The 13672-nt window shown below is 39.9% G+C and overlaps 1 protein-coding gene and 1 non-coding gene across 2 annotated transcripts; both read right to left on the bottom strand.

The window, feature by feature from the left end:
* Positions 1–373: 373 nt before the first annotated feature.
* On the bottom strand, positions 374–3426 carry LOC105039400 (PTI1-like tyrosine-protein kinase At3g15890). The gene is made up of 4 exons (XM_019848276.3): positions 3134–3426; positions 2901–3048; positions 2334–2596; positions 374–1390 (listed from the first exon to the last, which is right to left on the bottom strand). Exons 1-4 carry the CDS (start codon positions 3181–3183, stop codon positions 643–645), a joined length of 1209 nt encoding a protein of 402 aa, XP_019703835.1. The 5' UTR covers positions 3184–3426; the 3' UTR covers positions 374–642.
* A 7309-nt stretch (positions 3427–10735) lies between these two features.
* LOC140855113 (small nucleolar RNA R71) lies at positions 10736–10841 on the bottom strand. The gene has a single exon (XR_012138144.1). It is a non-coding gene; the product is annotated as a small nucleolar RNA R71 (small nucleolar RNA).
* Between the last annotated feature and the right edge of the window lie 2831 nt (positions 10842–13672).

Raw genomic sequence — 13672 nt, 5'->3', positions numbered from 1 at the left:
TAACCAACAACCAACATCCAAACAGGGCCTATAATTTTGAATGACACTGGACAATGTGCAATAAGAAAAAGCACCATATGAAGCAACAGATGTACTGGCCTAGAATTTAAATGCAATAACCTTGCAATAGTGGAAATATATTATGCTGGTAAAATCTTTGGAATTAGACTAGTAAGTGACCTAAAGGAGAATCCCACCTTCACTAAGGTTTCAGGAGTTTGGAATATTTTGAAAAGACTATACTCGTTCTCGTTGTATAGCTCCTTGCATGTTAGCTCTTTTATCAAGAAGTGCAATACTGCTGCTATTCTATTTTCTGACTGAATACTCCTGCTATTTTATAGAAAAGAAAAAACATCATACAGCACCCCGGTGAAATTACTAGCATTTCCTTCCATTTGACAAAATAAGAAGCATGTTATGACATGTCACATTTTATTAATCCCCTTCACCGTATACCAGCACAGAGACAAGGCTGCTCCACTAAAACTACGCTCCACATCAAAATTACGGTTCAACCCTTTAAATTTTAGAACAACGGCCAACACCCATGTATGAAAAGGCCAACAAGGAGATCGAGAAGAGAATTTGCCCAAATTAAGATGCGTCCATTCCACCACTAGCCCACCACCTATGCATGCATCAACCATGTAGCATATTCCTCCTACCCCCATAGCCCGCGTAGGGATCATGCATCTTCTGCACATCCATCTTCCCAAACACGCCATAAACACTGCTATCATTTCCAAACTTCCCTCCTGCCATATTATCATCATCGACATCGTGATCGTGATCATGAGCATCCACATCATCATCGCTGTTCTGGTCCATGGCCATCAAGTCTTCTCCGTACCTGATGCTTTCTATCCTCATTCCCTCCCGCTTGGCCGCCACCCTGCTATCGCTCCCTTGGATGATCGCCACCACCTCACGCATGTCGGGCCTCCGCTCGGGCTCCCCCTGGACGCAGAGGATGGCAGCCTCGATGACTCGACGGAGCTGGGCCTCGTCGAAGTCCCCGAGGAGCCTCGGGTCGACGAGTTCCCGGAAGCGGGCCTTGGATATGAGGGGCTCGGCCCATTCGGTGATGGTGCGCTTGACGCCGCCAGGGAGCTTCTCGATGGGCTTGCGGCCGGAGACGAGCTCGAGGAGGAGGATGCCAAAGCTGTAGACGTCGCAGCTCTCGGAGACTTTGCCCCACATGGCGTACTCCGGGGCGAGGTAACCCAGGGTGCCCTTCACCCTGGTGGTCATGTGGCTCACCCCCTCGGGAATGAGCTTGGCGAAGCCGAAGTCGGCAACGAGGGGCTCGAAGTCGGAGTCCAGGAGAACGTTGCTAGCCTTGATGTCTCGGTGGATGATGTGGGGTGTCACCTCATGGTGCAAATACCTGAATTTGCAAAGCCGCTGCATCAAAATTTTATTCGTTTGATCTTCTATTTTTATTTATTTATTTTTTCAAAATTAGCTGAATTAATTGTTGGCTTTTGTAACAACATTGAGCAGAAATGAATCAAGTGGCTGGCCCATTAAATATCATCAATTTTGCTGTTGGGATATCGACCACATATGTATACAAGTTGTACTGCACTATAAGCAGCTAGGCTGACCGGAAAGAGATTGTTAGGTGGAGGTCCACCATAGATCAAGAATGAAATCATTCCATTTTCCTCCCTCTTTCTTCCTTTTTTATGTGTAATAGCAATACGAAGGTCCATGTTAGACCCGGTCCACTCAATAATTTCTCAACCAAGATTCTATCTTAAACTATTGGTCGAGTCTAGAATTGTTGATCTGTCGTGCAATGCCTAGGCAAATTCTGACTTGGTTAAAACATTGGACCAGGACCCGGTCCAAGGTAATTTTGATCGGATTGGACGGCGCTAAAACTAAGCCAAGTACAATATGTTATTGAATTGCATGCTGAAACCTAACCCCAACTCTCTGGGTTTCCGAGTACTCACTCGATTTGATCCTTAGTGGTTGAGGTTATCCATGCAAACAGAAATCATGTCAAGAGCTCTAAGAGGTTTTATAAAGTCAAAGGAGGATGAAATTAAAGCCGGGAAGTATTGTGGTTCGCATTCTATAACCTCAATTAATCTTTGTGCAGATTGTGGGTAAGACACTCGAATTGTTTGCTGCAGTAACTCACTGTACAAATATACAGTGATAAAAATGAATTTTTTGTCTGTGTTCTCCTAAAATTGGTCTCGCTCAACAACTTGTCTTTTAGTTTCAGTTATGATGCAAGATAGTGGCGTTTTGACAAGAACAACACTGATAAATTATTGTATGAACCTTTGCGCAAGCAAGGTATTAGAGAAACTTACACCAGCCCTTCTGCAGATCCGAGTATGATATTCATCCTCGTTTTCCAGTCCAATCGCCCCTCACTCTTGAGATGGCCGTGGAGGTGGGACAACAGACTCAGATTGGGCATGTAGTCATAGACAATAAGCCTATGCTCCGCTCCAGCACAATAACCTCTTAGACCAAGTAGGTTCTTATGTCGAACCCTTGCAAGAACCTCAACCTCTACTGCAAATTCCATCTCAGCTTTTGAATTCATGGCTTTCAACTTCTTCACAGCAATCTATATAGCCTCAATTCAAAAACAAGGTCAAATTCATCAAAAAATGGGGACCAAAAATCTTCTTAATTTTTTTTGTTTAAAAATTGCAATGAAGATTGTCAAAATTTGAAACAACTTCTGAAAAATTTAATTTGTTGACTCGACCAAGTTGAGGCCCAAAACTGAGACCTGCCCGGATAGACGAAACATGCATGCACGTAGCGCCATCCGTGAAGACACAGTTTGATCAGTTTACCCTGATAATATTTATACTAGTAGCCATCATAACATACAACCATGAGCAAAGGTGATAGGCACAAATTACCTGAAGCCCATCAGCTGTCTTTCCCCAATAAACGCTTCCAAACCCACCCTCGCCGAGCTTATTGTTCTCGCTGAATCCATGGGTGGCAGCATGTAGCTCCTTGTAGGTGAACATCCTCCATGAACTATTAGCTGCTCCACTTACAAAACTAATCCCAGACAAATTGGGCACAATTGAGAGACCGCCACCATTTACCGTAATAATTCAATGAAACTTTGAGTTCACCCCCTTACCTTCGGTCTACCTTCTCGGCACCACAGCAGGAGCTCATCGACGAGCCCATCGCCACCCTCGACAACCGATCACTGTCGTCTTCGCTGATGATCACCAGAGCTTATATCACAATTTTGGTCTCTGGTGTCTCGTCTCTTGGTCATGGAGTGCAGGAGATGAAGACAGGACAGAGAACATGTTTGTATTTCTAAACCCGGCCTTGAGCGTTCCGGTCATCATGGGAACACCCGTGGCCGCCCTTCGCCGGCTTCGAAGGTGATCGAAGATCGGGCTTCAAATATCAAACAGGGTAATGACCGTCTCGCTGCTGCACACGTGCACAAATGGGCACGGGACCCAGACCCAGTAAGTTTTGGTTGTAGAATACATTCGGGAGCAGCGGCGGGTTCTATCCGTCGCAGGCCATCAGAGAATTCGTGAATATTTTTCGCTCTTCGATGAATTTTCTGCCACGTGGAAGTTTCAGCTGTGGTTTTGACCTCTCTGGTCGGTAAGCTGTCTGAATCCAGTAGCAAACGGACAGAACCTTAGATTGGTCCGCATGGTAGTACTATAATCCATGCTTTGACTTTGTTATCGGTACGAGAAGTGAGTTTCTTAAAAGATTTTTGTCATGTTTGATGGTTTCAGCCTTTCAGAGGAGATCCACCGGTGTGAACATAAGATTCCTCACTCTGGTTCTTTGGAGGACATGCATAAGATTCCTCACTGATATATATTTTTTTTTGGTAAGACTCACTGCCATATTTCGCCAGTAATCAAATGCATGGCACTTTTTTGATGCCACAGAGAGGACGGATTTGATTTCACTTACTAACAAGTGAGATTGACCCTTCGAAGGTCCGTACTTCAAAACCGATCGACTATTAGTCGGGGTTTTTGTATGATTATTATTATTATTATTTTTAGAGCAGGGTCTAGTCAATTTATTAAATTAATGAAAGTACAAAGAGATAAAAAAAAAATAAAAGATTAAAAATTGAGAAGAAAAGGAGAAGGAAGATTCTTTAAAATATCCCGACTAGCTAATTGCCTTGTGCAAATGCTTGTCTCGTTAATAATCACATCAATCTCCAAGAATGCTCCAAAGTTAAAATTCAATGCACCTATAGCTTCCAAGCTATCCTCTTCAAAAGTAAACGCCGGTTATCCATCCATAAAGACAAGGAGATCAAAATCATAGCATTATTGTGTCAAGGCAATTAGAGAGTTTGATTACCTTTTCATCCTGATAGAGAGAACAAGGAGAAAGGTTGTAAACAAGATCAGGTAGAGGATGAGAACGCCATTTGAAGAAATTGTTGAGATTGAATTTTTCTTCATTTGTATCTACCTCTCGTACGCTGGATAACTTAATCATTTCACACTTACTGCCCCAACTTCTCTTCGGATATGGTTCGTTCTAGCCATCATCCCATGGTCAATTTGGACTGAAAGGAACAACCAGATCTGTAACAATAGTAGCAGCAATCAAAATCAGATCATCAATCTTATCTCACGTGCTGCGAAGATGGACATAACATGTAAAAGGGAAGAAACGTACGTATATATTCTCCATCCTGCTTCTCTTTTAACTTTAACTTGTCTTTTGTTGGTTTATTTTGTATTTTTAGTTTTCTTTTCTCCCTATCCTTGTAAAGATTCCATCTACTTGATAAGATCAGGCAGGGCTCCTTCCCTACTTTTCCTTTAAAAACTCTACCTGTCTCACTCAAATAGACTTCATAAAGTATTCATTTAGAAAAGAACACATCTGAGAGAGAGTAGAAGCTAGGCAGCCCAACGGATGGTGTTTCGAATAGTTCCTGAATAGAAGCCCAGGCCTAGATTTTTGCCTGACCCGCCAGCTAAAGCCCAAAATGGCCCGGAAGGCCTATCAGCAAGACTTAAGCTTAAAGAGAAATTCTGCACTGCATACAGTGCAATTAAAATACACCATCCTATCTCATTGGGCCACATAGCCTCTATTTTTCAATGCACATTTAATGTCTGCAGTTTTATTTTTTCGTTCGAAATTTTGAATGTCTTTCCTCTTGTGAAAAAATTATGATATCTCATGACTATAGTATGACATCCTAGTCAAATTATGACTTCCTGTACAATAAAAAGTCATAATTTTCTTTGAAAGTCATGAAGAGAAAAAAAAATTTTCATCATTAAAAATTTATAAAATTTTTAAATAACAAAAATATCCCTCCCTTTCTTATGACATCTTATGATCAAATTATAATTTACTGTTGTACAAAAAGCCATAATTTGACCATAAGATGTTATACCATAGTTATGGGATGGCATAATTTTTTCACAAGAGGAAAGGTACTTTCGTCATTCAAAATTTTAAATGAAAAAGTAAAACTGTAGGTGTTAAATGTGTGTTAGAAAGTTGGAGCTTTGTGACCCAATAAAGTGGGACCGTGTATTTTTACTATACAAAATATGGTGCACAAAGAATTACTCTAAGCTTAAATCATAGTTATCAAAAAAATGATTCATCTGGTCCATTACGTCACTGCTGAAACTTTTGAAGGAGATAAATGCTTAGCGAAAAAAAAAAAAAAAAGGGAGATGAATGATAAATTAAAAATTTCGTAGAGATATAATTTGTCTACCAAAAAAGATATAATTTGCAATTGAAAAAGAGAAAATAAGATATGTTAGGCAGTTCCAAGCGAGCAACATGTTCAAATTACATAATGTGACATGCTTATAATTGTTAGAATTCTAAAACACATTTGATGCACCACTAGCTACAATTTTAGTGGATCAAGCCTTATGCCCGGATTTAACAGAGAGGTGCTTCCCAAGGTAGTATTTTCCATTCAGTTAGTACTTCAAGTTCCCATCAATTTTTTCCTAAGCAGTTTCCAGACATTAAGGGCTTGTTTGGAAATAATCCACTGGATCCGACTAGATTGGGAGAGGAAGAGCCTGCGGGAGAGAGGAGGAAGAGAGCAAGCGTTTAAGGGCCTAGATCTCTATCCCACCAGAATTGGGCCTGCAACCCAGGCGATCTCGCTTCTCCATAAGTTGTAATCTACAAAAGAGTAATTCTTTGTACACCACCCTCGGTGTAAAAATTCCAACGTAGAATGCACCACATTGTTTGGTTGATCCACGAAGTACCCATGTGGTGCATTCTACAGCATCATCAATGCTCTTGCTTTTTCACATTGATCCACATTGATGGCTCTTGCTTTTTCACGAACAGTAGCCTAATGCTCTACAGCATCATCAATTCTAGCCTTTTCAAAATAATAAAAAAGAGGGAGAAAAATATTCGATTAAAATTTTTTCATCTTCCCTCCGCTTCATTTTTCTTTCACTTCAGCATTTAATTTTTTTTTTTTCTTCCATCTTCTCTCTCAAAATATCACTTTATTCTCCCTCTCCTCTAGCGACCAATATTTTTTTTCATTTTCTTTGTTCGAACAATCGAAGCAACTCGATCGGACCATCTCCGTGGATGGCATCATTCTTTAGATGGAGACCCTCCTCTCGAGAGAGATTTCACGATGAGTATTTTATCATTTTTCAAAAAATATATTATTTATTGAGGGAGTATTTTTAGATAAGTATTTTTATTCAATAATAGCCTATTTTGAGCATCTTAAATTATAATATGGTACTATAAGTTAACATATTCTAAAATTATATGATATCCATGAAATATTTTGAAATTCATGTCTAAAGAGGGATGTCATAATATTTTTTATAAAATTTATGACATCGATTCACAAAATGATTTCGATTTTTTGTTTAGAAGAGGTTAATGTCTTCAGTTTTTTTTGGTGCTAGATGTCATAATTTTTATGAAGGAGTGTCATATTTCTACTTCCACATATATTTATCATATTTTTTTTCTCTATGGCGTATTATGATATTCTGAGAGTCATAATTCAGACCATGGATGATAGGAAGTATTGGTAGGAGGGATTAATGTCTTTGATTTTTTATTTCGTACCGAAATATTATAATTTTTATGAACGGATATCATAAGTTTTAAGAATGAATGTCATAATTCTGTTTTTATATATATTTATTATCTTTTTTTCTTCGTGACATATTATGATATTTTGGGAGTCATAATTCAGGCCACGGATGATAGGAAGTATTAGTAGGAAGGGTTAATGCCTTTAATTTTTTATTTAGTACGAGGATGTCATAATTTTTTTGAAGGACTGTCATAATTTTTATAAAGAGGTGTCATATTTCTGTTTCCGCATATATTCATCATATTTTTTTCTCCATGTCGTAAATTCAGGCCATGGATGACAGAAAGTATTGGTAGGAAGGGTTAATACCTTTGGTTTCTTTTATTTAGTCTCAGAGTGTTATAATTTTTGTGAATGGATGTCATATTTTTTTTAAAAAAAATATCATAATTCTGTTTTCATATATATTCATCATTTTTTTCTTCTATGATATATTATGATATTTTGGGAGTCATAATTCAGACCATGGATGATGTTGGGTGGATGTCTGGCCAGGACACCACCTTCCAAGATCTTTTCAGTACCACGCGATGCAGCAGCAAGAAAGAAGAAACAAAACAAAAGGAAAACAATCAAGTGGATCAGCCACAAAAGGGCTCGCCTCCACGGGGCATACAAACTTCACTATGAAAAAGAAATTTTACAAGAGGAGACCTCACCCTCAACCCTTGTACATCCAATTCTCTCTCACTAGAAGTTTTCCTCACAAAAGCTCTCTCTCTCTTGGAAGACCCCCCTGAACCCCTGAAGTACCTGGCGACCACTGTCCAGGAGCCCTGCTCCTTCTCTCACAGCAACGCTTCTGCCTCTCTCTCTCTTCTCGGGTTCGTACGGTGCGAGAAAACCAACCACAGCTTCCTCTGTTCGTCACAGGGCTTTTTATAGACTTTAATCACAACTTAGATCATGATTAGGACTCTTTAATCAACCCAAATCACGTCCCAGACCGTCGGATCAAGATCGAGAGCCACCTGGGCCCTCCGATCGCGCTTCGGTCCACAGAATAGTGCCGTGGACCGCGAGAAACGCGTAAAAAATGCCCACGCGGTCCACAGGCCCAGTCGTGGACCGTCCGGTCAATGGTGGACCGATGCAAAGGGGCCAGCAGACCGCTGGGCCTGGGCCGGCCCGCCCACGCGGTCTTGGGCCGCGCCCGCGCGCGGGGCTGGGCTGCACGCCCGCCTGGGCCGCACGCCCGCCTGGGCCGCGTGATAAACACTTAATTTAAGTCATTTAAAATAAAAAATTATATTTAATTTATTTTATTTATTAAGAATTTGATGCTTCTTTTTATGTTTTACAGGAAAGATGATCGCCGGTACAAAGAGTCCGATTCATAGATCAAAAAGACTCAAGTTTGAAGAAATTTGGACTTAAAATAAAATTAAAATAAAAAAAAGATGCATATGGTATTATAGAAAATGAAGATATTATGTAAGGAACCAAAAGGATATAGATGTCATTGTGAAGAAACAAAAGTTTTTTTTTGGAATACGAAAAAGTTGTTTCACGTGGAATACTCCTGGGCGCAGAGTGCGCGCGCGTGGACGCGGGGCGGACGCGGCGTGGGCGCGAGCGCGGGCACGGGTGCGGCATCGCGCGGGTGTGGGCACGCGGTGAGCGGGTTCGCAGGGAGTTTTTGATGACGGACAAATAGATGCTTATTAAAGAAAAAAATTAATATTTAGAAATATTTTGAGAGGAAAGATTTGAATTTTCTTTAGTCCCACATCGAAAAATCATGTAAAACTCCTCCCTCCTAACACCTATAAAAAGACTTTTGTACTTTCATTGGAGGGGGAGCCCAGAAATTCTTCTAGAGCCTTGCATAGAGGAATAGAAAGGGACTACTTCATGAGCAGCTAGGCTAGCAGTCTCGGGAGTGGAGAAAAAATTTTGTAACGACACAGAGATGGTTCATTGTTCTAAACTTTCTTGTATTTCTTTATATGCAATAAAGATTATGCTTTTTATTTAAATCATCATGAGTTCTTTATTTGCTCCCTTTCATATGCTTTTATTTATGCTTTCTTGTTAGATTAATATTAGGAACAACTTTTACTTTCCGGAGATGCGCCGTGATCTACGGATACGGGGCGTGTCGAGGAAAGAAGAGTTATTTTTTCTAAGATTAATCACATCTATTTAATTAAAAAAAAAGATACAACTCTACTAGTGCAAAATTAATTCAAAACTCCTGAGCTCTTTAATTTCTAATTACATCAATTTTAAGATAATTTATTTTCTAAATAAAAAACAATGCTTCTTTCTTTTATTTTGCAATCTCAACTTAGCCCAAGGTCCCTGAGGATACGATCTCGATTTATCCTACCTACGGAGTGAGTAGAGTTATTTTTGGTGCTATCAACGACTACGCATCAAATTTTGGCGCCGTTGCCGGGGACCTTGGTACGGTTGAAAAAAAAAGCCACTGACATTTCATAACACTTAACTAAAATAGCGTAACCCCAAATATAAAAATTTCTAACTTGATTGGACACCTTGTTTCTTTGCATCTCATCTCCATAATTAACTTTAAGGACGCAACCCATTAACTAAGATAAGGTGGGGATTTGATCACCCTTCCTTGGCCCACAAATCACTCCCTTGCATTTGCATAACCTAGATCTTAATCTAAAATCAACTAGACGTCAGCCCTAGGAATTTCGAGCTCAATAGGATAAGAAAGCTCTAGAGTTGAACCGAGTGTGGATTGGTTAATTGCTCGGTGTCTAAGGCAAGTGGTTAAAGAAAGTGGTTTTCAATTGGTTCCGTTGACTGACCTGACCAACTCAGTTGGTGTCTAAGAAAAGCAACGAGCAGGGAACCTCCCACATCTTATGCTTACCTGGCCGAGTCAGTTAGTCAGTCTTGAGCTTGGAGCGCTCAAAGACGGTATTAAAAGTTAGGAGCTGTCTAGATCTAAGTTAACCTTAGGATAGAGAGTCTATGCTTGTTTAAGTTGATTGCAATTAACATCTAAACATTAACTAATTTCTTCCTTTTCATAGATTTAAGATTCTTAGGTTCTTCTCTTTAGATTTTCTTTATTTTTTTCTCACTTTATTATAAAAATATATATATTATAAAAAGAAAAATTTTCTGTGTTTGCTCTAAAGTATAATTGTAAGGTGTATGCTTGGCCGTATATCGTTACGATCAGAAATCCAACCTTTTGATCCAGAAATAGAAAGAACCTTTAGAGCCAACAGACGTAAAAATATAGACCGAAATCAGGAGAATGATCCACCCAAGCAACTGAAGGAGTACTTTACTCCTTCCACATATACCTACTCTCCTTGTATTCAAGTGCCCCCTGTGGAGGCCACTCAATATGAAATTAAATCCAGTATAATCGAAATGTTACCTTCATTTTATGGACTTAGTAATGAGGACCCTTATAAACATCTTGAAGAATTTCTTGAGATATGTTCAACTGTCAAAATTCACAACTTCTCCGATGATGCTCTTAGGTTAAAATTATTCCCTTTCTCACTTAAGGACAAAGCCAAATACTGGCTACATACTTTGGATTCTATGACTATATCAACCTGGGACCAGCTGCAAGGAGAGTTTCTCAAGAAATATTTTTTCATAGGAAAAACTAATCAAATAAGAAAAGCCATAACTAGTTTTTTTCAATTAGATGGAGAAATATTTCATGAAACATGGGAGAGATTAAAGGAGCTTATTAGAAAATATCCCCACCATGCTGTACCCAAGTGGTAGTTAATCCAATATTTTTATGATGGGCTCTCTGAAAGACATCGACAAATGGTCGATGCATCATGCGGTGGGACATTCATGCTGAAAAATGAGGATGAGGCATGGCAACTGTTTGAAATTTTAAGTGAAAATTTATTACATCATATGTCTGTCTCTATTAGAGAAAAACCCATGTTAAACCCAAAGAGAGGTGGAATATATGAAGTAGAAAATGCCATAGATATCCATCATAAGGTAGATGAACTATCCCAAAAATTAGATCATCTTCTAAATACTGGACAATCCCCGATTCTACCTAACCCAATCCAAGAAGTTTGTGCATTGTGTGCAAGTCCGAACCATTTTGTTAGTGAATGCCCAGCCGCACCTTAATTTTCTGAGTTTGTGCATGAGCAGATTCAGCAAGCTCAAGTCCAACAAGCTCGCAGATCAGGAAACGATCCATATTCGAACACTTATAACCCCGGTTGGAGAAACCATCTAAATTTTTCCTGGAGACCATATGGTCCTGCCACACCTCGACCTCAATATCAAGACCCAACATATAGGCATGGACCATACCATCAATTTCAAAATGTTTCTCAACCGTCTACTACTGGTCACAGCTCAGCTTTTGAGGAAAAAGTTCTGAAAGCACTAGAACGATTAGAAGTCAACACTCAGACCCTTAACTCCCACACACAATCCATTGCTAAGCTAGAGACCCAAATAGATCAACTAGCGACTGCATTCAGTAGGAGGGAAGGGAAAAAATTACCTAGCCAATCCAAGAGCAACCCAAGAGGGAAATTTGTGATTGAGAGTTCTAATACCCCAGAAGCTTTTTCTGAACATGCCAAATCAATCATGACTCTGAGAAGTGGGAAGGTCATTGAACACACTAGTAAAACCAATGAGACCGATCCTAAACCTCTAACCGATCCAAATCATCTAAGAACAAGGAAGACCTGAAAATAGAAAAGGAACCAACTGCACCGGAATCACCTTACTTGCCTAAAGCCCCATTTTCGGATGCCCTGAAAGTCCCTATTCCTGCAGATAAGAAGGGAGAAAAACTCGATGAGATGTTGGAATTGTTTAAGCAAGTCCAAATTAATCTTCTCCTTCTAGACGTAATCAAACAGGTCCCTGCTTATGCCAAATTTTTGAAGGATTTGTGCATCCAAAAACGTAAATCTAGATCACAAATCCCAAAGAAAGTACGTCTCACTGAACAGGCTAGTTCTGTCTTCCAGCATGCCACTCCTCCAAAGCTTAAGGACCCAGGAGCCCCCATCATTTCCTGTGTTATAGGAGAGTATCACATTGAAAAAGCTCTTCTGGATTTAGGGGCAAGTGTGAATCATTTACCTAGTTCGGTGTATGAACTTTTTGGATTCGGAGAACTGAAATCCACATCAGTCACACTGCAGTTAGCCGACAGATCAATTAAGGAACCATGTGGAATGCTTGAGGATGTCTTGGTCAAAGTAGATGAGTTTTACTTTCCAGTTGATTTTCTGATTCTCGATATGGAATTAAATGGCAATCCCAGACAAATTCCCATTATCTTAGGACGACCCTTCCTAGCTACGGCAAATGCATGCATTAATTGTAGGACAGGAGTCATGGACGTATCGTTTGGGTATAAGAAACTAAGACTGAATATGTTTGGTGCTTCCCAAGGACCATCAATGGATAGTTGCTTCGAAGTAGATACACTAGAAGATATTATAGAAGATGCAACACCCATAATTCTAGCACCAGACCCCTTAGATACTTGCTTGGCTCACTTTGGAGTGTGTGACTTGCTTGGCTCACTTTGGAGTGTGTGACTTTGAGGAATATATGAAAGAAGTTAACATCTTGTTGGATACACCATACGATAAAATCACTCCTCCATGGACAATCAAGTATGAGCCTTTGCCCACATTAGCCAGTACACTAATAGTTCCATCTTTAGAATCACCACCTACGTTAGAATTGAAACCCCTTCCTGCTACGCTCAAGTATGTATTTCTAGGACTCAATGACACCCTCCCGGCAATCATTGCATCAGACTTGACCCCTAATCAGGAAGCACAATTGGTTGGTATTCTGAAGGAACACAAAGAGGCTATCGGTTGGTCTATTGTCAATTTAAAAGGAATTGACCTCTCCATTTGCATGTACCATATTCATTTTGAGGAACATGCCAAACCCCATCGAGATATGCAGAGGAGATTGAACCCAAACATGCGTGAAGTAGTAAAGAAAGAGATGGTAAAGTGGTTAGATGCTGGAATCATCTACCCCATATCCGATAGTAAATGGGTCAGTCCCACTCAAGTAGTACCTAAAAAATCTGGTATTACTGTGGTTGAGAACGAAGAAGGTGAACTACGTCCCACTCGCATATCATCTGGATGGCGAGTATGCATAGATTATAGAAAACTGAATGCCGTTACTAGGAAGGACCATTTTTCATTGCCCTTCATCGACCAAATCCTAGAACGATTAGCAGGACAAAGTTTCTACTATTTTTTTGATGGTTATTCAGGGTACAATCAAGTACCTGTATTTTCGGATGACCAAGGAAAGACTACCTTCACCTGCCCCTATGGCACCTTCACTTTTCGACGTATACCGTTCGGGCTTTGCAATGCACCCGCTACATTTCAACGGTGCATACTGACCATTTTTTTGGATATGGTGGATAAATGTCTTGAAGTTTTTATGGATGATTTTTCTGTGTTTGGAACCACTTTTGAGGATTATCTCCATAATCTTTCCAAAGTTTTTAAATGGTGTATGGAGACAAATCTTGTCCTAAGTTGGGAAAAGAGCCATTTCATGGTGCGG

Source organism: Elaeis guineensis, chromosome 1 (genome assembly GCF_000442705.2).
Source record: "Elaeis guineensis isolate ETL-2024a chromosome 1, EG11, whole genome shotgun sequence".
Lineage (NCBI taxonomy): Eukaryota > Viridiplantae > Streptophyta > Magnoliopsida > Arecales > Arecaceae > Elaeis > Elaeis guineensis.
The sequence above is the reverse complement of the archived record's forward strand: the minus strand, read 5'-3'. Positions and strand labels throughout refer to the sequence as shown.

What these genes read in the sequence shown, in the direction of transcription:
- LOC105039400 (XM_019848276.3), bottom strand. Translation starts at nt 3,183, where the DNA reads ATGGGCTCGTCGATGAGCTCCTGCTGTGGTGCCGAGAAGGTAGACCGA. An exon ending in GCCGAGAAGGTAGACCGAAG is followed by an intron (nt 3,049 to 3,133) that starts GTAAGGGGGTGA and finishes GTCTGGGATTAG; the next exon opens with TTTTGTAAGTGGAGCAGCTA. An exon ending in AGACAGCTGATGGGCTTCAG is followed by an intron (nt 2,597 to 2,900) that starts GTAATTTGTGCC and finishes GAGGCTATATAG; the next exon opens with ATTGCTGTGAAGAAGTTGAA.